The sequence below is a fragment of the Acytostelium subglobosum genome, assembly GCF_000787575.1.
Source record: "Acytostelium subglobosum LB1 DNA, scaffold: scaffold15, whole genome shotgun sequence".
In the NCBI taxonomy this organism is placed as follows: domain Eukaryota; phylum Evosea; class Eumycetozoa; order Acytosteliales; family Acytosteliaceae; genus Acytostelium; species Acytostelium subglobosum.
In genome coordinates this window covers 127,681-153,418 of record NW_012236518.1, presented here as the reverse complement: position 1 = coordinate 153,418, position 25,738 = coordinate 127,681, and the positions used below count along the sequence as shown (strand labels likewise).

Genomic DNA, 25,738 nt, shown 5'->3' with positions numbered 1-25,738 from the left:
ATTCTCTATTTATACATATATTTACATTATTACACAATTCAATGTCTAAACGAAAGGATATTGAAGCGATAATATCATCAACATCAACAGCGACGACAGCATCAACATTGAACAATAATCACAATAATGATAATGCTTACAAGTTTAGGAGAACTACAATAACGAGTACACCTACGCATCATACCTTTGTAGGTGGAGGTGGTCAACAACAGCAAGCTGGCAGTAGACATTATACAAAGAATATACTCGACTTTGTCAGTCATCATTATCAACTGTTGCTCAACTCTCCAGACAGAGACCTATCCACAAGCTTCAACTCAACCATCAATGACAACAACACCGCCGGAATACCATCAGTTCCACAGTCGCCTCGAGGTGAATCGTTATATTCATTCAATCAAACAACCATGACTACAATGGGCATCGATACACATGTAGTTCGATGGCTGTTGAGATTGATTGAGTGTGCCCATGTCAATCTATCGGGCATACTCGATCACAAGGACATTGGAAAGATACTAAAGAAGTTGATCATATACCTCATTGGAAGCAATGAGTATGGCTACCTTCACAATCATCAACCTCCGCCTCAACAACCCAAACAGCCTCAACAACCTCCAACACCTCAGACACCAATGTCATTGAGGTCACTCACAATTGTCAAGACTCCAATATCCTCCATACCACCATCACCAAGACTACTTCATCAACATCATCATCAACAACAACAAGGACAAGGACAACAAACACCATACTCCCCATTCAGGGGACACGTCGATCGACTGAGCGAGCAAGATGATTGGTGTCCGTATCGTAGTCGTCTGGTGAGCATTCGGAACTTGTCAAGTAGACGCGCCAACTATGCCTCGCTCGACCAGTCCATGCCCGAGGAGGACAGCCACATGTTTCGTCTGCTCATTGGCAAGATCACTCATTCATCAGACCCGCGGCACAAGGACCGCCTCGTCATCCGTGACCAGGGCGGTGAGGTGCCCCTTCAGCTCTCGGCCAAGTGCACTGACACAGTGTATCTAATGGATGCCATTGTCTTTGTGTCAAGTTGGAGGCTGGTCATTGTCAACAACAAGCAAGAGGAGGGATCACAGCTAACCGTCAAGATAGAGGGCTCAGACACAACAACGGCGAACGCGACACAATCACACATTGGCAACTACCTCGAGGTGGAGAAGATGCATGTACTGTATCGTAGTGAGTCGCATTACTATCAGCGATGCTACAACAACTATGAGAGTGGAGTACATCATGATATCTCGACCTTTCAGCAATATCTGCTCAAGACTTTCCCTCTCGCGCCCTCTGCCTCGATCTCAAACCTGAACCTGAACTCGTTCAACATTGCTGGCAGGGTACTCACCAAGACATCGATACTGCACGCCAAGCTGCCACACTCGAGCGACATTCACAAGTACTTCATACTGCGCGTGGAGCTGCAGACACACACGGGCGCCACACAACGCCCAAGCTTCATTCTGTTCAGTGGCGAGCAGACCAAATGGTTCCAGCTGCTCGATGTCGGCCACTCATATCTCTTTACGGGTGTTGGCGCACTCAGACTGGTGCGCCAATCGGGCACCGGCCCCAAACAGACCATGTATGAAGCAAAGCACGAAAGCCAGTACTTCGTCATCAACACGCTGCATCAGACACGTCCGGCCTACCTGGCGAATCAGATCCAACAGGGTGGTGTTCATCCACTGCCCTCAACAATCGATTACATTGGCACAATCACAGCAGACTTTAGCTCCAACCGTGGCTACTACCTACTCGACGACGAGTACCGTCTGTTCATCACACACTACCGCTGTAGCGGCTTCTATGGCAGTGGACTGCGCCTTGGCACAATGATCAAGCTGGAGAACGTGCACACCGTGTACGTCAACAAACAGTTCAAAGGCTTTGGAATGTGCACGAGCAGCTCAATCAAGTTTATTTCGTTCGAGATCAATCAACGACTACGCAACTTCCAGCCTTACCAATCAACCGAGTTGAGTGCACTCTGTGACAAGTACTCAATCATCGATTCATTCATCCTCCCCAAGCTCTTTGATCGACTCGTCGTCAAGTTCCCAAAGATATTCACCGATGCCAAGAGTACACTCACCAAGGTATGTTGTCTCCTGGGTCCACTCGCTGTGCGCTCACACTCACCATTCAATCAATCCATCAATCATTGCAGTACAAGGACATCATGTTGTATGAGCAGATCGCGGAGGCATTTGATATCAAGCAGGTGGAGAGATTAGATGATTATGAGTCTATTGTGCGACATCACGCTGGCAGATGCCAGGTCAGCAATCAGTATGCCAGATTTCCAATCATCATTGAGATCTCACAGATCATGAAGCCAACCATCATGAAGTCCGAGTGCTATTGGGCTGGAGAGAAGTACACACTCATCAGTCGATTCGAGTTGGAGCCACAGAACTATGAGTGGGGCAAGGTGTACATCAAGGACAACAACTGCTCTTCATTCTTGGTCTGTCACATTCCAGATGTAAGTATCATTGGACCATCATCCCAACCAATTCACGCGATCACTCATACTCAATCACTCAATCAATCAATCAGCTGAATGAGTTCCACTTGCAGTACATATGGAAGGTCAACAAGTTCCTCATTGTGTTGGAGCGATACACTGATGAGGACAAGCAGGCGCAGACATTCAGTTATATCCAGTTCTCGATGGATGATTGTAGTTTGGTGGCGCCACTTGTGTTTGATCGATTCACCACCGACACATTGATCAAAGAGACACACTTCTTCCAAGAGCAATTCAATGTGTTCCAACAGCTGCTAATGGATTCCCCCAACTCATTGTCGTCCGCTGACCAACATCAACATGGAATGTTCTTCAAACTACTATGCAAGATAATACGACTTGGACGCATGTCACTATCAGTCGTATTGCTACTACCCAACGCACCCAACGTCAAGATATTCGATGTACCATCGGCATACTTCCCAATCCTCCAAACCAACCATTGCTACTACATCGATCACTGCACCATCCAGCCAACCAACAGTCGTACCTTCCAATCCAAGATCATCGTAACTCCCAATGGTATGTCCTCTTCTCATTCATCAATCAAACTTATCAATCATACTCATCCTTCCTCCATGAAGTCCAAATACGATCGATTGTATTATGTGATGCAACTGATGAGACAAGATTGTGTCCAGAGTATGGCCACGAGTCCATCTCAAAGTACAATATACCAATGGTCAAGGTACAAAGTAAGGAGTTGTTCGACAGCTTCTACTATTGTATGCCAACAGTGACATTATACAAGTAAGTAATTGAATCTTGCCCATCCTGTTGCTCATTCGCTCACTCACCTCATTCAATCACTTTATAGTATCAATGAGTTGATGGATGTTGAGCTTGGTGATGAACCAAACTCAGACAACAGCGTATATAACTACGTGTCCTTCCGTGGAATTGTGACCCATCACTCAGTCCTGTCGATCAATGGGTATGTATACACTCGCATTCTCCAATGATGGACTCATCCTAACTTGTACTCATTCAATGGAACAGCAAACTGAGTCTCAAGATCAGATGTAGAGACCAGGCGATGGTCGATGGCAAGGATATTGAGGTCAATCTGAATGATTACTTCTTTGGCTTGGTCAAGGGATTGGTGGTGGACTTCAACAATATGAGCTTGGTCAGTGGAGAGAACGGCAACACATGTCATTCAAACAAGTACTCTCACTTTACAGTTGTCCAGTATGCGACGAGCAAGGGCAAAGAGCATCGGAGTTTGGATGGCGCAGGCGTCGGCATTGGTGGTGACCAAGAGCTCGCGGTCAAAGCCACACTGTCCCAGATCAACAGACAGAGTGATCCGGCCACATTGTACAGAGTGGTGGCAGATGTCACCTCAATCATCAATATGGAGTTGGCCTACTATTGCAACGTGTGTGACAAGGCGTTGGTGAGCAGTGATGGCTGTCAATGTCTACTGGACAATGCGGCCGATGAAGTCATATTCAAAGGTAGACTCGAATGCAGAATATCAGATGGCAGCAACACCAAGACCATGCTCGTTCAAGATGAAGCCAACATTGCAAAGATACTCAGCATTGGTCCAAAGTATGTTATTTGTTTGATTGATCGATTGGATTGATGGACTAACAAATTATTATATTAGGAGGATGAAGAGGTTGAGGAGCCAACTGGTCGATGACAGGAAGGTTGGAGTGTGGTCGAGGAGTGACAAGATGGATTTGGATCATTTGAATGGATGGGATGTTGCCAACCTAAGACATTACAGGGGGTATAATATACCGATGGAACAAGAATGGAGGACATTTGAGATGACCCTACAGAAGCATGCATCAGACACTCAAGGCTTCACATTACAATGTCATCATCTCAGCGACAGTACCTCCTCCTCCTCCACTTCCACTCACACTGGTGGTGTCACCATCACTCCAACAACAACATCAATGACAAACAACAGCAAACTCAGCTTTAGTCTCGACCTCAACTTTAGCAATGGTGCGGCCTTTAAACCCAACAACAACAACAAGGCCAAGACTCCACTTCGAGGCAGACGTGTCAACCAACCCATCGCCAACAACAAGACAGGGTCTACGCCAACTTCACAGCTGTCCAAGTCCTATCTCTCTGACTTCCTCTCACAGCCTTTCAACATGTGATCAATCTATCCATCTGAAACCAAGAATGTCCAGAATAAAAGCCCGGGCACAAACTTGGTCGGGAGTGATCACTCAGCCCCACACAAACCCAACGCATGAATTAAAAAAAATAGTGTGTGAGGGCCAGGACACAGAGCGTGAAGTGATCAGATTCTCAAACAAACACACACTTACGCCTTCCCCTACCTCATTCATTCACGCGCTCACTAAACCTAACTTCGCATCAAGTCAGAGTTAGTCAGTACACTACCTACTTCATTCATATTTATATATATATTATATAACTCATTAACAACAACATGTTTGTCGTCAAGAGAACTGTTACAACAACAACAACAACAACCACAAGCACATTGATCAGTGGATTGACAGGTGCTGCGACTGCCAAGCGATTCATTTCTCAGTCACAGCCATTGTCAGCACCAGCATCATCATCAGTCTATGATGAGCTCAGAAGAAAGAGAGACAGAAAGGGTTTGGTAAGTCATCAGTCAGGTGATGTGATGTGATTGATTGATTGATTGAGCGAGTGCACTCTATCAATCATCTCAAATCAACCCGAGTACTGATGAATGATTTGATCATGATGAAAACAGGTTAATCTAGCAAAGGAGGAGGATGAGGAGACTGCGATGTTCCCAAATCAAAGACAGGGAGTGGATTATGCACTCAATTGGACATTGAACAGCTACTCGGTGACACCTTCATCGTTCGCCTATCGCAACCCTTCTGTTAAGTTGTTGGTTCAGCACTCGGACGTGAAGAAGGAGTCGACTGGGGCATACTCTTATCAGGCGGGCGCAGAGGTCAAGCCTATCAACTACTATCTCGACGAGCAGTCGGCCACATTGAACGCCTCGGAGGGTGCTGCCGGCAGCACCATCACCGTCGCGCAGTACAAGGCTCTGTTGAACGAGGTCAAGAATCACATTGGCGACTCCACCAACATCTATGTGCACGACGGCGCCGTCGGCTCACATCAGGCCTGCGAGGGCAAGATCCGCGCCATCACCAACTGCGCACAGACAGCACTGTTCCTCGAGCACCTGCTGCCCAGCACCGTGCCCACCGCCGTCAAGGAGTTCAAGCACTCTATGACTCTGTACGTCGCACCCCAGCTGCAGCTGTCGGCCGAGCAGCAGGCCAAGTGCGGTCTGCGCTCCGGCGCATTCAACATCATTGATGTCAAGAGAGGCATCGCCGTCATTGGTGGCGTGCAGTCGACCGACAACATCAGACGTGCACTGACTGCCATCTCGCAGCCAACCATGCTCAACGAGCGCCAGGGTGTCACCCTGTCCGCCGCCGACATCTACCAGACCAGAGACAACAAGACCATGCTGATCTTTAGCGCTGACAACTATCTCCTCAACAAGAGATTCGAGAGTGGCAAGGTCGTCGCTCAAGGTTCTCTCTGGAACAAGGACGGTCTCTTCCGTCTCTTTGATTCCATCTCATATCCATTGGAGTCTGCTGCCAAGAATCAATTGTAACTATCATCGGAAAGGGGATCATTCAATCCATCATCAACATGATCACTAACCCATGGTCCACTCAATCAATCATTCAATCGATCGATCAATCAATCAATCAAATGGAACTATTCCACTCATACTCAATCAATCAATGAATGAACAGCGACTTGATCGAGAGATTCACATCACCAAAGAGAGTGGTTTCGATTGTTCCAGTGGAGCAGAGCACAAACATCTACTCGAATCCATCATCGATCGTATTCTTGGTTAGAGACACAAAGGGAATCATCCCAGCATTTGCCGAGCTCTCACCAGAGCAAGCCCAGCAGTACTTTGCCGCTGGCTACAACGGAGATTCATTCACTCCATACTACAGCTCAGAGTCAATCACCGTGTCGCCCAAGTCCAAGGCCGAGCTTTTTAAGAGTAAGTGGTCACCTTCTTTGGGATCAAGTCCTCGCGCGCGAGACCAACTAACACACCAATCACACAAACAATAGAACTCGTTCAAGATAACAGCATCAATGTATATATAGTCAATACTCTTTCATTCCAAAAAGAAGCCGATGTTGACAAGCTGCTGTCTGTAATTTCTAGTGGAAAAGTTGTAAGTATACTCCATGTTCCATGATCATTCCAGGTCATTCCAGGTTGTTCCAGGTCATTCCAGACACACTAACTCAATCAATCAATCAAACATGAACAGAACAAATCTTCCAAGTCAGATATATATAAGACCCTGTCACCAATCAAGCTGTCTGAAACCAAGGTCAGCGAGGTCGATAAGAACAAGGTCAAGGAGTTTGAGTCCAACTTTGAGACATTCGTCGCCAAGCTGCTCCAATAAGTCAAGATCATTCTCATCTCAATTCACTCTCGATCATTATCCACTCGCTACAATAACAAACATCATCGTCAACAACAAGTACCAACAGCAACATATCACATCAATCAATAATAAAATACCAACCAACCTATTACCAACCTTTGCCGAATACTTTTAGAACTTACACCAGTCATCCATATGACTGATGTTGATTGCAAGCTTGCTTCATTTCATTTATGCGCTGTACCATAGGCTGGATATGCTCCATGAATGTATAAAGCATTTGTAGTTGAGGCCTTGTTTCCATGATGTGAACTTGAAGTACTACTATTGTAATGATTAGTGTCATTGTTGTTTGAGAGTGATTCAATCATCCTAACATGACCCTCAATCACCCTCTGCATGTCCTTCACCTGTTGGTTCAATCTTTGAATCTCCGTCGTCTTCTCCAACTCTGTGGCGACCATCTGATGGTTCTTGGCAATCAAAGCAGAGTTTTCCGAATTCAAACTCTCCATATCTACATTGTTGGATCAGATTAGTAATTGAGTGATTCATTGGTTGGTTTTTTGAAGGAATAGCATACCTTTACCCCTTGACTCTATTGTCTCTCGATACTCATTATAATTGTTCTTCTCTCTCTTTAAAGCCAACTTCATCTCATCGATGAATAATGATTGTTTGGCTACGTTATTCTCCATTTCCTTCTTCTCTTTGAGTAATCTCTCATTCTCCATCCTCTCCAATTCCAATTGAGTTGAAATCAATGAATTCTGCTCCTTCAACAACTCCATCTGTTCACCAAACTCCTTCAAACTATCAACCAATATCTGTATCTGTCCATCCTTCTGATCCAACATCAATTTAGGTACACCAATTAATTCTTCAACCTTTGTTGTAGTTGTTGTTGTTGAAGTTGCTGATATTTCTTGATGTTGTGGAATTGATCCAGATGATTTGTTTAAAGGTTGTACAGGTTGTAGTTCCATTACAACAAGATCATCATTAACATTTAGTGAATCCAATGATAATGTATTTGGTGATGTTGGTATATCCATTATATCTTGTTGTTGGAGTGTAGGTGATCCATCATCCCTCTCTGTCATTGAGGTAAAAGGTGGAATATCCGACACTGATTTCCATAATAATGATACTCTCCTCATTCTTCTCTAATAAATATTATTATTATTATTATTTGTAACCTTATAGTTATCTCTTAAGAGGCAGAGAATAGAGATGTTGGTGAGTCCTTATCATGTTGTGAATAAGAGAGAGAGAGATGGAGAAGAGGTGATGAGTGTCACCCTCACTCACTCATTTAATCTCACTCACACACTTATACACCAACACATAATAGGTAATGAGGGATAACTTAGGAATGAATAGATGTGAGTGAGTGATGTGGTGGGTAACAATTACAACAACAAGGCAGTAGACTCAGGTAACTGGGTTACTTGACCCCTCATACTGACCACGAAGCTTCGAAAGAGTGAACTTGTTCATTTGCCAAATGATCAATATATGACATAAAGACAATGTTATTAAGATTATTTAGATCATCGACATCATCAACATTCCTTAATAATCAATATCAATATAATCAACTAAACAATAAGATTAGACAAATGACATCATTCAGAGAGGTTGTAAACGTGTTGAATGAGATAACACCATTGGAGTTGGCAGGCAGTTGGGATAATGTTGGTGTACTGATTGAACCTAGCACTGCTAGTACATTGACGGTCAACTCAATCTTCTTGACCAATGATCTTACAGAGAATGTGTTGGACGAGGCAATTGAATCAAAGTGCTCGATGATCGTCAGCTACCATCCACCCCTCTTCAGCAACTTCAAGAGGATCACTCAAAAGGTCACTGCACAACGCATCGCTGTCAAGGCCATCGAGAACCGTCTGCCCATCTACTCACCTCACTCGGCACTCGATGCAATCAGTGGCGGTATCAATGATTGGACCGCAGCGGCACTCATCAAGCTGGCCAAGGATGCATCGACTGTGCAGACCACAGCCATCCAGCAACAACAATATGCAACATCCAAGCAGTATACTCATCGTGTTGACATTGTAATGAAGAAGGGTACAGACTCTACTGATCTGTCACAATCTATTCAAGCAGCACTTGGTGGCAGCCACATCCTCATGCCCAATCAAACATCAGACAACCGTACAAAGTTTGAGTTGATGTTGGCAGAGAACAAGTTGTCCACAGTATCCAAGATCATTGAGCAACACACAAGTGTATGTATGGTGATGATGATGATGATGATGTAGTATGATTGAATGATCACTCACTCGCTCAATCATTCAAACATACTCAAGGGCATTGAGACATGGAGTGTATTCAATGGCGTGAAGTACTCATCAAAGGAGATTGGTGCTGGAAGACTGTTGAACTATGGCGCTCAAGGTGTTGATATCCAGGATGTGATCAAGTGTGTGAAGCAATTGTTTGGTCTACAATATGTTAGACTTGGAAGGCCACAAAATGGAGTAGATCGTCCAATCAAGACTATTGCGATGTGTGCTGGCAGTGGAGCATCAGTGATATTGAACACACCAGCTGATCTCTACCTCACTGGCGAGCTGTCACATCACGAGATCCTCGAGGCGTGTGCCAAGGGCAACTACGTCATCGTCTGCGATCACTCCAACACTGAGCGTGGATACCTCGCAGTGTACAAGAAGCTCATCCAATCACGTCTGGCCAATGTCCAAGTCATCATATCAAGTCGCGATGCCGATCCCCTTGTCATTGTCTGATCGATCACTCAATCATCTATTCAATGAATCAATGAATCCAATCAATCATACAGTGTGTACAGGAGGATGTTTATGTTTGTGGATCTATCAAGACTCGACTGATTGGAGGAAACTCTTGGTCGTCTCGTACATTAGGAAGTTGGCGGCACTGGTTGGGAACGCCCGTAGGATGGTCGGGTAGAACCCGCGGAAGAAAACACCAATGCCCTCAGTCCTGTACAGTTGTCTGGCGCAATCGATCACGCCTTTGTAAATCGCTGGCTCGGGCTGCGTCTGTATCTTTGTCTTGATCACATCGATTGGATAGATCGACGCCCAGTAGCTCATGCCGGCACATCCACCGGCGCCTATCGCCACCCATGCGCTGGGTGAGCCAGTGGCGGCCACCTTCTCTTGATTGTACACTGCAGCGGACAAGTGTCGCTTGACGTATTCATACACTGTAAAGTAGATCATGTCGCCTGGTATGTCGCGGAGTAGTGTGGCACTCAGACCTCTCGACATTCCACGTACTCCTTCTCGTTTCACTATGTTCTTGATCAATGATATTGGTCCTTGTGTCCCTTTTTGTGAGCCTTTCGACGCTGTAGTCTTGTTGCCTCCAACAGTATCGGATGTGAAGGCAGTTGATGAATGATTGTTCAAGTGAGATGATGATGACGTTGGCAATCTGATCGATGATTGCACTTGAAGCTTTGACTTTATCAAGTCTCTAGGTGCCAACAATACTGAAATGGTTGCACCTGCCACCGCTCCAGAGATGGCGACACTAAAAAGTTGATTGATTGAGTGTGAGTGATTGATTGATTGATCCAGTGTCATTCATTCATCCATTCATTCATACATGTGATAGGGAACTGGTGATTCTTGTGGATGCAGATACTTTGAACAAGAGCTGTAACTGGCAAAGAAGATTGAGTTTACAATGGACACGGTGAGCATTGGAACTGACATCCCTTTGTATATTCCCCTTACCTATGATGATAGAGTGATTGAGTGATTGGTGAGTGAGTGACCATGCCCATGCTCGTGCTCATCACTTCAGACTTACACCTTCATTCTGTACAGTATATGATAGTGCATGCCAACCACTTTTAAACTTGGGTAGATTACCTGATGCATCTTGCATCAGAACTTTGATTGTGTCGAATGGATGACCTGCCAACATCGATGACATTCCACCCACTGATCCTGATATTAGCTCATTATATACACGTATCCATTCCTCTGTTGTGATTATGATTGGGATTGCACATATTAGTAACAATTGAGTTGGACCATCACCAGACTCTATGTCTTACTGTGATCAGTTCTATCATTGGTCTTGTTCATGGTGCAGTCCCACTCTGGATCTGATCAAGTAGGAATGAATGGATGAAGTATGTATGGTTGATTGATTGTTTGATTGATTGATTGATTTGAACGAATGATCACATGTGTGGCAGCTCCGAGGACCACAAATGGTCATCTTCATTGATTGCCAACCCCATCTTAGATTGACTGTTTGTTTTATGGGTTTTGTTGCCACTGGGCAATAAATAATTAAATGAAGTGATCACTTTAAAGTATAAGTATAATAGTATGTTTATATAATCATCAACTGTGGATTGGAGATGTACTTCTTAAAGGTATCCAAGAAGTTGGCGGCAATCTCATCGTCAAACACTCTGTTGTCACCAGAGAGTGTGACGTCGATCACATTGCTAACGGATGGTCCGGTACCACCTGCCAACAATCCAGTGGCATCGGTGGCTGCGTCCAGCTCGTCCAGTGTGAGGGACTTGTTCTTGATGATCTTGCGGCCTCCGCCCACGGCCAGAATGCCAGCCTGTGGATAGTTGATGATGGCGTTGAAATGAGTGATGCCAAACATGCCCAAGTTGGACACGGAGAACGTGCCGCCCTGGAACTCCTCGGGCTTCAACTTGCCAATGCGTGCACGGCCCGCCAGATCCTTCAGTTCTGTGGCCACCGCGCCCAATGACTTCATATCAGTGTTGGTGACGATTGGTGTGATCAATCCTCTCTCTGTGGCGACGGCCACTGATACATCAATTGACTTGCTTGGCACTGTGGTACCTGTCTTCTCATCCCATCTTGCATTGGCAGCTGGCACGTCTCTAAGAGCCAATGCGCATGCCTTAATAACAAAATCATTGACTGATATCTTGGTTGGTGATGTGGCTATATTGTAGTGATTGATTGATTGTGAGTGAGTGATTGATCGATTGGAGTCCACTGGTTCAACCTACCATTGAGTACAGTTCTTAGTGAGAGTAGTTTGTCAATCTCACATTGAACTGTCATGTACATATGAGGCACAGTCTGCTTGGACTGTGTCAGCTTTGTAGCAATCACCTTTCTGATGTTGTTATGTGGAATATCCTCGAATTGAGGTGGCTTTACTGTCTTTGATGATGTTGTTGTTGTGGTGGCTGATTGTGTTGAAGTTGTGGAGGTAGTAGCAGTAGCAGTAGCAGCAGTAGCAGATTGTGTTGCTGGCTGCTGTGATGATGTAGATGATGTTGGTGCCAATTTGAATAGATCAGCAGGTTTGAGGTTACTGGCAGTGATGAATTGGAGAACATCACCCTTGAGCAGTCGTCCTTGTGGACCAGATGGTTTAACCTGTCCATAGTTCAGATTATACTCTGTCAACAATCTCCTGACTGATGGAAACATAAAGTCATCATGTCCACCTGTTGCTGATGCTGCCGCAGTCGAGTAAGTGCATCTTGAGATTGAGAGATTGATCAATCTACTACTCTTCCTTAACAATACAACACTGTTAAACATTGTTGAACTATTATTTGTATGTGTATATGAATATGATTAAGATTACAATGAATGAATGATGATAAAGTGAGTGAGTGAAGTGGAAGAGACAAGGTGGAAGCCAGCGAAGATCTTCAAAAATGTGTGAAAATGATGTCGCTTGGGAACTCTTGGTGCATCGCCAACTTTAGTTTATCTCTTTGTTGGCAACAACAATGTACAGATAATTACTATATTTTATTACTTCGATATATGATTAATTGATTGATGTTATACTTCTAATCGTACCAATGTTGTTGAACAATGATGAGGTCTATGATCATCTTGCTCCTCAACATCTACAACATCAACATCATCGACAACATCAACATCGACATCATCAACATCATAATCGACATCAACATCATCATTATTATGTTGGTTGTTGAGTAATAGTTGTGATTGTAACTTCAACAGGGTCTCTTTCAGACGATGTGCCAACTCGCTCATTGATTGGATCTGTTCATCTTGTTGCCTCCTCTCTTTGGACATCTCGACTTCCCTTCGCTCATCTGAAAGCTTCTGATCAAATACTGTCCGCTCAGCCGATTGTTTGTTTAGCTCAGCCTCATCTCTTCCTGTGATCTCCAGTGTCAATCGCTCCTTCAGTCTCGCCAGCTGCTCCTTCAGGTCCTTGATCTCGGCAATCTTGGCCAATGTATCTTCGTCGTCTTCGGCATCGGTATCCCCAACATCATCCATCGCACTCATCATTGACTCTGTCTCTGTAGTTGCGCTTGCCATCTCTGAAGCCATCAATGAGCTGACCTCGCTTATGGACGAATCCTTCTCGACAGACTGTGAACTGGATCTTGCCAAACCAATCAACATGGAGGTTCTCTTCCTTGGCGTATTGGTTGCCGATGCTGAACCAACACCAACAGTCTGTGGCGTTGAAGTCGCCGATGTTGAGAATGATCGCAATCTCGTCAATATTGATGATGATGTGGTTGTTGTTGTTGTTGTCGTGTTTCCAATCGAGTTGCCAACCCTGATGTTGCTTGCGCCATCCTTGGAAGACTTTAGCTTGGCTTGAGCATACTTCAACTTCAACTTCTTGTACTTCTTCTCGAGAACCATTCGAGCCTTGGCCTCTTTGTCTAGACTCGACCGGACCCGACGCAGCTCATCCTCCAGAGCACGTGTGAGCGCTGGCATATCTGGCGCCAGACTAGAGCTTGAAGAAGATGCACTGGCCTTCCTCTTGGACGACAATGAGAACGAACGTCCCTTTGCCAGGGTGGACTGGGATACATCGCTTGGCTTGAATGGTTGCCATGTTCCAGGACTCGATGACGTTGAAGATGAAGACGATGATCCTTGATCACCGTGATTGATCGAGTTATTGAATGATTGTGACAATGACAATGAACTACTACTGTGGCTGCCACCAATGGTCGCAGAGAGTGGCGGTAGGAACAAGTCTGGTCTGGTCCTCTTCAATGCGATTCGAATACATGTGACCCAGTCCTCCATGTCATTATGATTGGTACATCTGAACACATACTCCTTTTCCTCTGACGATGGGCCACTTCCACCCTTTGACGGCGACCCATTTGTTGGCAACGCGATTACCGCCACAATGACAAAGCTGTACTTTCGCGATGGTTCCCTGTCCACATTGACAATGTCATTGAATGGTATGCTCTCGCACATTGTGTCGCTCTCACTGGACGCGTGGATCAGTCGCTGGGAGAACAGTCGCAAGTATCTTGGATTCCAGATCCTCGTGAATGATGACAACTTCTGCACCTTGCCCTCCTTGATCGGCTTGACCTGTGAGAAGGATACATTCTTCTTGATCTTGAATCCAGGTCGTCGTTTGATCAGCACCGTGTCCATGTTTGACAGGGAGTTCGTCGAGATCAATGTCTGATCATCCAGCCACAGTCCCCTGCTTGTCAGCCGGGAGTTGGGCACGTATAGACCATAACCAACTGGATTCAAGTCAGCTGTTGTACAGCCATATATTATTATCTCGCTAACCTTTTGATTAAGTCGCACCTGGATTGTCTTGCTAACTACTGAGGAAGTTGGTGGGAATACCAACTTTATCAACAGGTCACCATTATTTAGTCGTTCAGGTTGTTGTTGGTGATGTTGATGCTGATGTTCCATCATCCTAAGATTATAGACATACTATATATATATATATACTAATACTAATACAACTTCTAACTTATAATGGTCTACCTTTACCATCCATCAATCAATCAATCACATGATTCCACTCAAAGATGTTATACCGCCACAACGGTTGGATGTTATGTTGTGTGTGTGAGTGTGATCATGTAATTGATCAGGTGAGTGATTGATGGAAGTGATGAACCACTCACTACACTCCACACTAACTCCACATCCCTTACTCCTAAGTTCTATTGTTGGCTGGAGGTGGTAAGAGTGTGTGTGAGGGTTGAGGGTTCATGCATAGCAATGACAAGCCAGCGTTGACAATGCATTGCAGTCACATTGTTCGATCCCATCGGGTCATGTGGATGCTGGATAGTGAGTGTTCGCATTGCAAACAGAGTCCTAGGATTGATCATTGATCATTGATTGTGATCGTTTTGGATGGTGATATACCTTTAATGTAACAGTCCTCGTCGTCCATCATTCTACTTTGCTAAGTGTGCTTTCTATGCAACGTTGCTTGTTGTTGTCCAATTATTGTTTGCTGTGATCAACCTTCTCGACCTTGACGGCACCATCGATCAACTTGTAGATGTAGACACTGATGTTGTTGCCCTGAACATCCATCAACACAAATGATGGAATGACATCCCTGTTTGATTGATTGATTGATTGAATAAGATGGGTTAGCCTTTGGATTGAACGATGTGTCTCCACCTATAATCAATCAAACATACTGAGTTATATTGCTGAATGATCCAGTGGCAGTGCCTGGATTGACGAAAAGCTTGTTGTTCTGTTCGAATACCTCGATGCTGTGAGTGTGTCCAGTGATGAGGACATCGACGTCCAGTTGGCGTTGGAGTGCGCACAACGATTGCTTGTCACCCCATGGAACGACCTGGTGTCCGTGGCAGAGACCAAACTTAAACTGTCCAATAGTGATAACCTTTGTCTCTGGGTATGAAGTGTTCTATTCAAGTTCATGTATATGTATGAATATATGATTGATTGATTGATTGAATGCAGTCCGTCATCACTTACCTCATCCAAGTCTCCACGGGTAATGTGTACATCACTGGTGAGCTGCTTGAAGTAGTCGTGAACATCCTTTCCAACGAGGTTACCAGTGCACAGAATGTGTTGGATCTTCTCTGGGACCTAGTATGTTTGATTGATTGAATGAACAAGTTGAATGAATGAGTGATATTGATCGATCGATGCATGATCAGTGAGATGACGATGATGATGATATCATACAAGGAGCTTCTTGAACTCTGGAGGGATGGTGTGAGCCCTGTGTGGGATGTGGAGGTCGCCAATTGCTATGATGAACTAGGTGAAGGTGAAGGATGAGGGTAGAGGCGTGAGTACGAAAATGGCCATTCTAGACAGACAAACAACTCAAGTATCAAATAGGGTGGTACACACTACCATTACTAGTCTATTACTAACTGTATGTTATCTTTGAATATGTATATATTTGTATGAATAAGGAGATATAATGTAATGTATTGAGTGAGACTACTCATGTCATTCACAAAATCATACAAAAATATTTTCTCAGATATTTGATGTTTTTGAACCCCAAACCAATTCTTTGGAACTTTCACGTTTGGATCGATCTTTTGGTTTCATTGTCAATCACCAAGATGACATTATTATTATTAGAGATAGATAATATCAAAGTGATAATCAATCAATCAACCAAGACTTGTAAAAGGCTCTTTGGTGGGCAAGGCTAGCTATCCCTTTGTAACCTTGATTAATTTGGTTAAAGTTAACAAACAAACAACACTCACATCATCGCCAAACAACCAACCATTCAACAACAGTAATATAAATAATCATAAATTCGGAGTACCTTGTTATAATCGTCATCATCATCAAAGAATGCTTTAATTAATAATACCGATGATGGCACCCTCCTATCCTTACTTAGTTGCCCAACCCATAACTATACACCACCCCCATCCGATACCAACAACAACCTTGTCAACAACATCATCATCTTTGCATGCATCCAAACATATATATTATAATTAACACCAAACAAGTATTACAACAACACACTAATATGTGTGTGTAGGTTGCTGTTCAAGGTGCAAATGAAGTGTGTGTGTGTTGGATGGGGTTGGTTGGTTGTCTACATGGATGGATTGATTGATAGATGGATGGATGGATCACCTCGATCGAGGTGAGGGAGGGCAACGACGTTGCATTACACACACTCATATATTCACACTCCACAACAAATATATAATACTATTCACACTAATCAGTGACACATATAATATTATATACTCGGCTCGCTTGGCTTTATCGGGCGTGTGCCATGCCCAGGATATGATGGTCTTCGAAAGAGGATATATTTAGGCAACAGTTGTTGTGGCGTTGTTGACAGCAGCAACTTTCCAATCAAGGAAGCATGTGACCATCACCCACCCCTCAATCAATCAATCACTCTCTGACTCGCCAGCACATATGTCAACGATTCCAGGGTACTTGCCGGGCAAACTACCCGCATCCAACCATTCCATTCACTTGATTTCCTCTTTCATACATTAAGTGGTGAAGTGATCGTGGTGGTAGTGATGGTGTTGGGTACTGTTGCGCTTCATGGTTGTTGGACAAGGGGCATACTGTTGGCAGTCAGGCAGGCATGTTGCAACAGTAGGTGTCTCGGGATGGGCCACACACACCATACTCTCATCACTTAATTAATCCAACCAACGAACCAACCACCTGGCTGGCTCCCCAAGTACCAAGCAACTTCTTCCGCAACATCATCATCATCAGTGTTCTAACCTTGTTTAAATCATCAGTCCATCAATCAATCATTCATTTAATCAAACGACACCTCCTCCATTACTTAATATCCTTTGGTTATTAATTAATTATTCTAAAGCCTTTAGAGTCTTAACCTTACCCTACCCTACCCTTACCCTTACCTTATCCACGCCTTTCGGTCGACCGAACAATAATAATGTTTAGACAACAACAACAACAACAATATATGAGTGCACAGAATCAAATGGCTCTATCAAGTGTAACAAGCTTAATATCGCCAGAGTCTTCACCTTTGTTGGTCTCATCCAGACAACAACAACAACAACAACAACAATTACCAACAATGTCCAAACATCAACAACAACAAAATGAAGTCAACAATCGTGAGATGGAGTATGCCATGATGCGTACCAGACCAATCCAACCATATCCTACAAAGTCAACAAGTCCAACAAACTTCCATGATGTCCAACAACCACAACAACATCTTATAAAGAATGGCCACAACAACAATAACCCATTCGACATGTTACATCATCATATTCACAAATTATCCGAGTCCAATCCAAAGATACCATTGCCACATACTGAACAACATGAGTCCGGACATTCATCGCCAAGCCATTCGCCACACCAACTACCACAACCACAGACACAACAACATCCACGCCAGATTGCTACCGAGCACCCCCATCATCTGGCCAACAGCAAGAAGAGATCATACGACTTTGTAGGCTCCGTCCAGAACTTGTTGACCGAGATGCACCAGCAGCCACAAGGAACAGGACCATCAGCAGCACCACCCGCTTCAAGTGAGAACACCAGTCCTACTCTACAAAGCAATTTGTCCGAATATCAAGAGAGAATACAACAACAAAGACATGTTATCAAGGACCTGCAGACCAAGAACACAATGCTGGAGAGACAAGCCGAGTCATACAGGAATGAGCTCAGCCAATTCAAAGCACTGATGGCGCAGTCCATCGTTGGAATACTACAAGCCAACGACCACATGTTGAAGCAACAACAATCTATTATGATCCAATCTCCGCCACAACAACAACCAAGGACACCTCAACAACAACAACAGTCACCAAAGTCCAAGCAGAATATTCGAGCGTCCACACCTCCTTTGGCATACCCTAGTGTCCTGCAGACAACCGGTCCAGTTACCGATGGTCATCTCCAACATCACCAGCAACTGCAGCAGCAGCAGCAACAACTGCAACAGTTCATGGTGTTTGAGACGTCGGCAATGCATCCATCCAAGAAGGTAAAGTCGTCTGTGCAGCAGCAGACGCACCACATTCATCCAAACAACTACAACAACATCTCCAAGAGGGTTCAGGCTGCATGATCCAACAACCAACGCGTTCACACTTCTCTTGATTGAGGCTCGCTCTCTTTCTCTCTCGCTCATTGAGCATGAGCCTTCCTTGCAAGAGAGCCAAAGAATAAATATATATATATAGTTGTTCAATCACTTGATGTGATTGAATGACCTGTTATACGAATAGTCTATACCTCTCACTGTTGTTCACTCGCGAGTCATGTCCACTCATCCTATGCCTGTCTTTTGTCTTTGTGTTACAATGTGTATGTCGCATTTATCGCGCGACATCTCTGCTTTATCGTTTATTGCTGCTGCTTCAACCTGTGTATGTCCTATCTTATTAATATCTAAAGCTCTGACTTGGCAATCTCTGTTTGTTTCGTATATGATTGTTTGATTGATTGACGAAGGTTAGTAGCGCGCACGACTACACATGATGTGACGTGATGTGATGTACTACGTACCGCTCTTGACAAACTCCTGTCTCTTCAAACGATCCTGATACTTGGCCAGGACGGTGAAGTTCTTCTTGTGCAGTGACTCTTGGAGATCGTATGACTTGTAGTTGATCACACCGAGTGCAGTGGCAGCAGTGACGTGAATGTGTGGACGGTTGAGGTATGGACGCTTCGACAGAACGTTAACCAAACAACCAAATAGAATACCCATTCCAATACCTGTGAACACCTTGAAAGTTCTATTTATCCTCATAAAGGGATACTCATCCTCGCTTGAGAATGTTTCTGGATGTTTGATTGTAGAGCTCATTCTTTATCTCTTTATATATATGTAATGTCTGTCGATGATTGAATGAATGAGATTGAGTTGAATGATCAAATTTCGAAAAACAAACATGTGATGTGATTCCTTCGTTTTTTTGATGGAAACAAGTTGACAGGATGACCAAACAAGGGTAAATAAAGTAAATACAATGATGATAATAGTTTATGGAATAACTCTTATGACAATCCACCATCAACCTTTATAACTTGTCCTGTTATATAGTTGGACTCTATAAGGAACAGTGCAGTCTTGGCAATATCCTGTAAGAAAATGAATCAAAGGATGGTTAATACATGGAACAAACTAGGTTAATGGATGCATGGATGGACACATACTTCAACATCACCAATACGTCGAAGAGGTATACGTTGGATTAATGTATCGCCAAGTGATTGGATGTAGTCGGCTGACATGTCTGTTTGAATGTAGCCTGGTGCAATGACGTTTGATGTAACATTTTGATGACCGATTTCTCGTGACAATGACTTGGAGAAACCGACTAGACCTGCCTTGCTCGCTGCATACAGGGTCTGACCACGATTGCCCATATCGGCCACGATGCTACCCATGAATATGATGCGACCCCATTGTTTCCTTAGCATTGGCTTCAACAACATGCGTGTCAGATAGATCGGTGCTTCAAAGTTCACCTTGTTCAACATTCTCAACTCTTCGGGTTTGGAGCGGAAGAATAGATCGTTCTGAGTGATGCCAGCTGCATGTACAATGATGTCAAAGTCTTGATGATGTTGTTGCTGTTCTTTAAGGGAGTTGTGAAGGCTTTCATAGTTGTCCATCGCAGACAAGTCATATGTGATGCCCCAGTGTTTGTTTGGTGGAATGCCCTGCTCGTTGATCACTGGCAATGATGCAACAGTTGCTTGATTCAATGTAGTGTCTCTCGAGAGAACACATACATTGCAACCATTCTCTGCCAATTTCATTGCTATTGCCTTGCCTATGCCTCTACTTCCACCAGTGACCAAAGCATTCTTTCCCCATAACAATGTTGAAGAAGTAGTAGTCTTTGCGGCTCCATTACTCGACGTCGAATATAATCTTAGACCCAATTGTCTTATCATCTATATCTCTGATCTATCTCTCTGTTATCTATCAATATCTACACACATAATTATAAACAAGTTGGACAGGTCAATTTGACGATTGACTTGTCTTTCCCCATTTCGCACGAAACAAATGAAGTTGTCATTCGTTCTTTCATTCATTCATTATTCCTTATTACATGTAATAATATTACTAACCAAAGTTATACAAATAACTAATTGTTATTCTTATTTCTGGATCTTTTCCCATAATGACAATGATCTGATCGGATTCTGAAATTGCCGATCGAATGAATCATCATCACTAAACCAATCTACTATTTTTAGTCAACAAGATAGAGAGTCAAAGGTCCATGATTCAATCATTCAAACAAATATACATACATGTAATTAACATAACTTAACCTTAAACGAACTACAAAGATAACAAAGAAGCAAAGAAAGAAGAATGGCAAAATCATACATAGATGTATCCGGTGATAATGAAGATGTATCACCATCAGTCTACGCATTCTTTGATAAGGATAGATACTTCTTTGAGTGTGGAGAAGGCTCACAGAGAGTGTACAAGGAGAGATCGAGTATCAAGATTGGAAAGATAAGGACAATATTCCTCACCTCCCTATCATGGGAATCCCTAGGTGGTCTGATGGGTGTGTTCTATCTCCTCATCGCCATCGAAGATGTAAAAGAGGTCGATATCTATGGTCCACCAGGTCTATACAATATCTTCTATCACTCAAGAGAGTTTTTGAATATGTATGTTAAAGTGATTAGGTGATTGATATTGATCGCCAGCGTCTAACTGGAATCATTCCATATTATAAAGTACCCTCAAGGTCAATGTGTACGAGATGAATAGCAACTCTGTCCAAACACTTAACCTTGAACAGCTCACTGTCCAGACCATTCCTTTGTCAAAGAGGACCCTGCAACAACTGCAGGAACAGCAGAAGCAGCAGATGGACGTCACTCCTTTCAAGATGACAACGTACCATAACTATATGGAAGCGGAACAGTGGGAGAAGTTGATGGCCGCAACATGTGCCGAGCGCAAGTCAATGTACGTCAATGTCACACAGGTTGACCCAAGCTCAGTGGTCGATAGGGACGCTGTTCTTTGCTACATTGGTATCACTAAGGACTTTCCAGGCCGCTTCTACCCAGAGCGCGCCATTGCATTGGGTGTGCCAAAGGGACCAATGTTCCACAAGTTGTCCAATGGACAATCAGTTCAGACACCAAAGGGCGATACTGTCACACCCGATCAAGTGATGGACAAGACACAACCAGGCACCAGGTTTGCAATCATTCGTTGTCCAACCGTAGAGTACTTTGATAGTTTGTTCAACAGCACTGCATTCACAGAGTACTTTGTTGAACAACCAGCGACACAACTAAGCTCAATTGTACATCTGGTTCCAGAAGAGGTGTTGGCCACAGAGCAGTATCAACAGTTCATGAACAAGTTTGGCACTGCCACCAAACACATCATTGTCAACAGTACCAATTGTCAGGACTACAAACAGTTGGCTGCGGCGGAGATGGAGATCAAGAAGCTGCACTCATTCCTCCCCAGTCTATTCCCTGGCGAGGCTGTTCCCAACCAAGTAGCCCCGCTCTCAAATTCATTGGCCGCGTTGCCCAACGTCATACCATGTCAAAAGATGACAAGAGCTTATCTTGGACCACCAGCATCAGCTGGCACAGTGGAGTTTGTTGCAATGGATGAGGAGATCTCTGAGGACAAGGATGATCGAGTTACATCCGCATTGATGATGCATCCAAAGGCAGAGGTCATACGTCAACAGATCGCCAAGTTGACTGAGGAGCTCGAGCAAACACCAACTGAGCAGCGAAAGGCCTATCCAAGAGTACTCTTTACAGGCACCAGCTCAGCCAAGCCATCCAAGCAAAGGAACGTCACTGGACATTTGATCGAGACAGTCAAAGGCGAGTACATGTTCATGGACTGTGGCGAGGGTACATTGGGACAGGTCACCAGGTTCTTTGGCAGAGAGGTCACCAAAGATATCTTGACCAATCTCAGACTGATATGGATATCACATATGCATGCTGATCATCATCTGGGTGTGCCATTGGTGTTGGAGAAGGCTGCCAAGGCCAGAGCTCAACGCCCTGATATTCCCAGACTTGTGGTCATTGGTCCATCCGAGCTCATTGACTGGCTGGAAGGCATGAAGGAGGTGATACACACTGATCACATTGGATTCAAGTTTGATGATCCTAGTCCACTGATTGATACATGTCTCGAGAAGCTCAATGTCCACTCAATCAACAATGTGTTTGTCGATCACTGTCCAGATGCAAGAGGTCTTGTCATGGAGATGAAGGATGGCTTCAAACTATCGTATGTATCCATCATGATTGTATGATTGATTGAGTAGCGAGTGCTAACAAACTACTTCTGTGTTCCATAGATTCTCTGGCGACACTAGACCAAGCGATAACTTTATCAAGGAGGGAAAGTGTTCTCATATTATGATACACGAGGCTACCTTTGAGGATGGTCTCGAGTCTGATGCAATCGATAAGAAGCACTCAACTATTAGTGAAGCTCTACAGGTTGGTGCCAACATGGAGGCTCAATGGACCATGTGCACTCACTTTAGCCAAAAGACCAAGTGTCTAAACAAGATACTCGCACCAAAGAGCACACTGCCTGCCAACTACTCAATGGCATTCGACATGCTCTGTGTGTCGCCATACCAGTATCCACTGCTGAAACAAGTGCTCGAGCTGATTGACCTTGAGGAAGAAATAAAGCAGACAGTCAACTAACTGGAAGTCCTTCATTTCACTATATTTCACTACATTTACTCTCTAAAGTTTATTGAGCTTATACTGTGGCTGTCCAACTTCTGGTTCTTCTCCAGCCACTTCTTGTTATACTCGTCCTGTGTTTTCATTTGCTCTTCCTGTGATGGTCTGAAGCTTGCTCCAAGTTTAGGTGATGTCGTCGATATTGGATCGTTTGTAATTGATTTCTCTGTGTTGTCTTTGTTGTTGTTGTCTTTGTTGTTGTTATCATTGGCAGCAAGGCCTGCTGCAGCCCTTTGCTTTTGTTTGTTGCTTTCAATCTTTGTTTCAATGGCGTCGATGATTGTCTGTGGCGTGTTGACCAGGCCCTCAATTGGCTTGCTGACAAACTCCATTGCTCCAGAGATTGGCCTGCAGACAGCGCCTACAAGACCCTTTCCCAGACCAATGAAGAATCCTTTGCCACCATTCTCCTGAGCACCCTTTACTGGCTCGGCAATGATTCCAGTGACACCCTCAAACACTCCTCTGCCCAGACCAAGAGTGCCTTGGAACAGGCCGTCAAGGAGATGAATAGCCTCCTTCTCCCTGACCACATCGATCTGTAGGCTCTTTGGTGTGAATATAGTCTCTCCAGTGTTTCTGAATCCCTCAGCCGTCTTGATCATGAACTCTGCTGAGCCCTTTACCGGCTTCAATGCCACTCCAGATATTCCCTTGCCCATGCCCTTGAAGAATCCTTTAACTCCACCCTCTTTGGCACCATTTAGAGGGTCAGACTAAGTAAGAAGTAGTGTCAGTATTCAATCAATCAATCAATCAAAGTATGACTTACAATAACACCAGTGAATCCATCAGCAATACCTGTGCCAAGGTCGATGATACCTTCCAAGACACCTTGACCAACGTGTGATGCTTCCTTTTGATCTTTGGGGTCCTCTCCAGCGACGAATGTATCCTCCTCATCAGGCTCGAGTGCACATGAGTTGGTGCCTTTGCCAACGTCCCACAGTTTGAGGTCACTCTCATCATCGACGTACATTGACAACTCGGCAGCTGACGATGATGAAGATGATCTCCTCTTGTTGTCAGCATCATTTTCATCGGGTGTGATCAACAACTCCTTGTTTATAGTAGAGTCCAATGAAGCATCCGATGTATTTGAGCTATCCGTCTTCTTGCCCAATGTTGGTAGACTACTATTACTTCTATTCGTATTACCATTCTTTTGTAGTTTAACCTTTTGTTCTTGTTGTTTCTTATTCTGTTGTTGTTGATGTTGTTGACGTTGATGTTGCTTGGTATCATCATCTTCATCATCGGTAGTTTGATGATCTGATGTGATGTCATTTTATGTAAGTTACATGTGATCAATCAATCAATCAATCAATCTTTGCAGAGTGAGAGATACATACCAACAGGCATTCTAATATGCAAGTCTGACTCTGAGTTATTTACATTGTCCAGTTGTTTGTGAGCGATGAGGTCACACTTGTTGCAGAGGTATTTCTCACAGCTGCAACAGAACACGTTGGCCTTGACGTACTCATCGACATGTGCATCAAAAGATGAACACTGTACATTATCATCTCTCGTAGCCATAACTCTAGTATCCATACTTGGTATTGCTATATATATTTCTGTTATCTATTTAATATTACAAACACAATCAATCTATCTCTGTCTTCTTTATATGTATATCTCTATCAAAGTTATGATTGCAATGAAGCCCACAGTGATCGGAGAGTATTGTTGTTGTTAGCCTGGGGTTCACTCACTCATTTTAGTTGTATGACATCTCTCGTTTTTGCAGGACGTCAGTTGGTGGGTAATTTTTATTACAACACCAAGTTATCATTTATTATATGTATGAATCAAATAAATAATAATTGACAATGTTATAATACATATTATAATATATTCACATGAATATATTTGAATCCATCTTATACTAAATGTAACTACATATCTTTGAAGTTCCAACAACAATTATCAGACTAAAGAAAATCTAAAATTGTCAACAAATAACATATCGGTGAATTTTGTACGAGTTCAAACAGTTTTGTTGTGTGTGAATGTTTGGTTTGACGACCACACAGCATGTACAAACACACAAACAGATCTTTACTTTGCGACACAAGTGTACAATAACCTCAAAATACTCAAAGAGTTCCTATTCTAAACTACTACTGCAAGATAAAAGAGAGATAAAGAGTGATAAATACTTATACGACTTACTAGTTGGTTTAGCAATTAAGAAATACATATATTGATAT

The 25,738-nt window shown here is 43.7% G+C and overlaps 13 protein-coding genes across 13 annotated transcripts; 5 read left to right on the top strand and 8 right to left on the bottom strand.

Annotated features, from left to right (window-relative positions):
• Window positions 1–41: 41 nt before the first annotated feature.
• On the top strand, window positions 42–4,686 carry SAMD00019534_074260 (hypothetical protein; the record flags this gene model as incomplete). The annotated part of the gene is made up of 7 exons (XM_012897123.1): window positions 42–2,126; window positions 2,198–2,515; window positions 2,590–3,082; window positions 3,145–3,310; window positions 3,378–3,494; window positions 3,560–4,117; window positions 4,176–4,686. The coding sequence occupies 7 exons, from the start codon at window positions 42–44 to the stop codon at window positions 4,684–4,686; spliced, it is 4,248 nt and encodes a 1,415-aa protein (XP_012752577.1).
• A 299-nt stretch (window positions 4,687–4,985) lies between these two features.
• SAMD00019534_074250 (hypothetical protein) lies at window positions 4,986–7,008 on the top strand (the record flags this gene model as incomplete). Its single annotated transcript, XM_012897122.1, has 5 exons — window positions 4,986–5,165; window positions 5,283–6,175; window positions 6,325–6,587; window positions 6,662–6,768; window positions 6,868–7,008. The coding sequence occupies 5 exons, from the start codon at window positions 4,986–4,988 to the stop codon at window positions 7,006–7,008; spliced, it is 1,584 nt and encodes a 527-aa protein (XP_012752576.1).
• Window positions 7,009–7,221: 213 nt separating this feature from the next.
• On the bottom strand, window positions 7,222–7,847 carry SAMD00019534_074240 (hypothetical protein; the record flags this gene model as incomplete). Its single annotated transcript, XM_012897121.1, has 3 exons — window positions 7,222–7,311; window positions 7,383–7,507; window positions 7,574–7,847. The coding sequence occupies 3 exons, from the start codon at window positions 7,845–7,847 to the stop codon at window positions 7,222–7,224; spliced, it is 489 nt and encodes a 162-aa protein (XP_012752575.1).
• A 660-nt stretch (window positions 7,848–8,507) lies between these two features.
• On the top strand, window positions 8,508–9,767 carry SAMD00019534_074230 (hypothetical protein; the record flags this gene model as incomplete). Its single annotated transcript, XM_012897120.1, has 2 exons — window positions 8,508–8,984; window positions 9,330–9,767. Coding segments are annotated over 2 exons (915 nt in total), but the record flags the coding sequence as incomplete, so codon positions are not given.
• Window positions 9,768–9,854: 87 nt separating this feature from the next.
• SAMD00019534_074220 (hypothetical protein) lies at window positions 9,855–11,099 on the bottom strand (the record flags this gene model as incomplete). Its single annotated transcript, XM_012897119.1, has 4 exons — window positions 9,855–10,536; window positions 10,612–10,742; window positions 10,819–10,994; window positions 11,069–11,099. 4 exons carry the CDS (start codon window positions 11,097–11,099, stop codon window positions 9,855–9,857), a joined length of 1,020 nt encoding a protein of 339 aa, XP_012752573.1.
• Window positions 11,100–11,373: 274 nt separating this feature from the next.
• Window positions 11,374–12,563, bottom strand: SAMD00019534_074210 (hypothetical protein; the record flags this gene model as incomplete). Its single annotated transcript, XM_012897118.1, has 2 exons — window positions 11,374–11,951; window positions 12,020–12,563. Coding segments are annotated over 2 exons (1,122 nt in total), but the record flags the coding sequence as incomplete, so codon positions are not given.
• A 249-nt stretch (window positions 12,564–12,812) lies between these two features.
• On the bottom strand, window positions 12,813–14,699 carry SAMD00019534_074200 (hypothetical protein; the record flags this gene model as incomplete). The annotated part of the gene is made up of 1 exon (XM_012897117.1): window positions 12,813–14,699. The coding sequence occupies one exon, from the start codon at window positions 14,697–14,699 to the stop codon at window positions 12,813–12,815; it is 1,887 nt and encodes a 628-aa protein (XP_012752571.1).
• A 546-nt stretch (window positions 14,700–15,245) lies between these two features.
• Window positions 15,246–16,148, bottom strand: SAMD00019534_074190 (hypothetical protein; the record flags this gene model as incomplete). The annotated part of the gene is made up of 5 exons (XM_012897116.1): window positions 15,246–15,363; window positions 15,449–15,684; window positions 15,756–15,872; window positions 15,972–16,046; window positions 16,143–16,148. 5 exons carry the CDS (start codon window positions 16,146–16,148, stop codon window positions 15,246–15,248), a joined length of 552 nt encoding a protein of 183 aa, XP_012752570.1.
• A 1,549-nt stretch (window positions 16,149–17,697) lies between these two features.
• Window positions 17,698–18,858, top strand: SAMD00019534_074180 (hypothetical protein; the record flags this gene model as incomplete). Its single annotated transcript, XM_012897115.1, has 1 exon — window positions 17,698–18,858. One exon carries the CDS (start codon window positions 17,698–17,700, stop codon window positions 18,856–18,858), a length of 1,161 nt encoding a protein of 386 aa, XP_012752569.1.
• Window positions 18,859–19,181: 323 nt separating this feature from the next.
• Window positions 19,182–19,602, bottom strand: SAMD00019534_074170 (hypothetical protein; the record flags this gene model as incomplete). Its single annotated transcript, XM_012897114.1, has 2 exons — window positions 19,182–19,204; window positions 19,299–19,602. 2 exons carry the CDS (start codon window positions 19,600–19,602, stop codon window positions 19,182–19,184), a joined length of 327 nt encoding a protein of 108 aa, XP_012752568.1.
• Window positions 19,603–19,793: 191 nt separating this feature from the next.
• On the bottom strand, window positions 19,794–20,699 carry SAMD00019534_074160 (hypothetical protein; the record flags this gene model as incomplete). Its single annotated transcript, XM_012897113.1, has 2 exons — window positions 19,794–19,877; window positions 19,953–20,699. The coding sequence occupies 2 exons, from the start codon at window positions 20,697–20,699 to the stop codon at window positions 19,794–19,796; spliced, it is 831 nt and encodes a 276-aa protein (XP_012752567.1).
• A 430-nt stretch (window positions 20,700–21,129) lies between these two features.
• On the top strand, window positions 21,130–23,483 carry SAMD00019534_074150 (hypothetical protein; the record flags this gene model as incomplete). The annotated part of the gene is made up of 3 exons (XM_012897112.1): window positions 21,130–21,440; window positions 21,511–23,052; window positions 23,123–23,483. The coding sequence occupies 3 exons, from the start codon at window positions 21,130–21,132 to the stop codon at window positions 23,481–23,483; spliced, it is 2,214 nt and encodes a 737-aa protein (XP_012752566.1).
• Window positions 23,484–23,521: 38 nt separating this feature from the next.
• SAMD00019534_074140 (hypothetical protein) lies at window positions 23,522–25,079 on the bottom strand (the record flags this gene model as incomplete). Its single annotated transcript, XM_012897111.1, has 3 exons — window positions 23,522–24,241; window positions 24,298–24,797; window positions 24,878–25,079. Coding segments are annotated over 3 exons (1,422 nt in total), but the record flags the coding sequence as incomplete, so codon positions are not given.
• Between the last annotated feature and the right edge of the window lie 659 nt (window positions 25,080–25,738).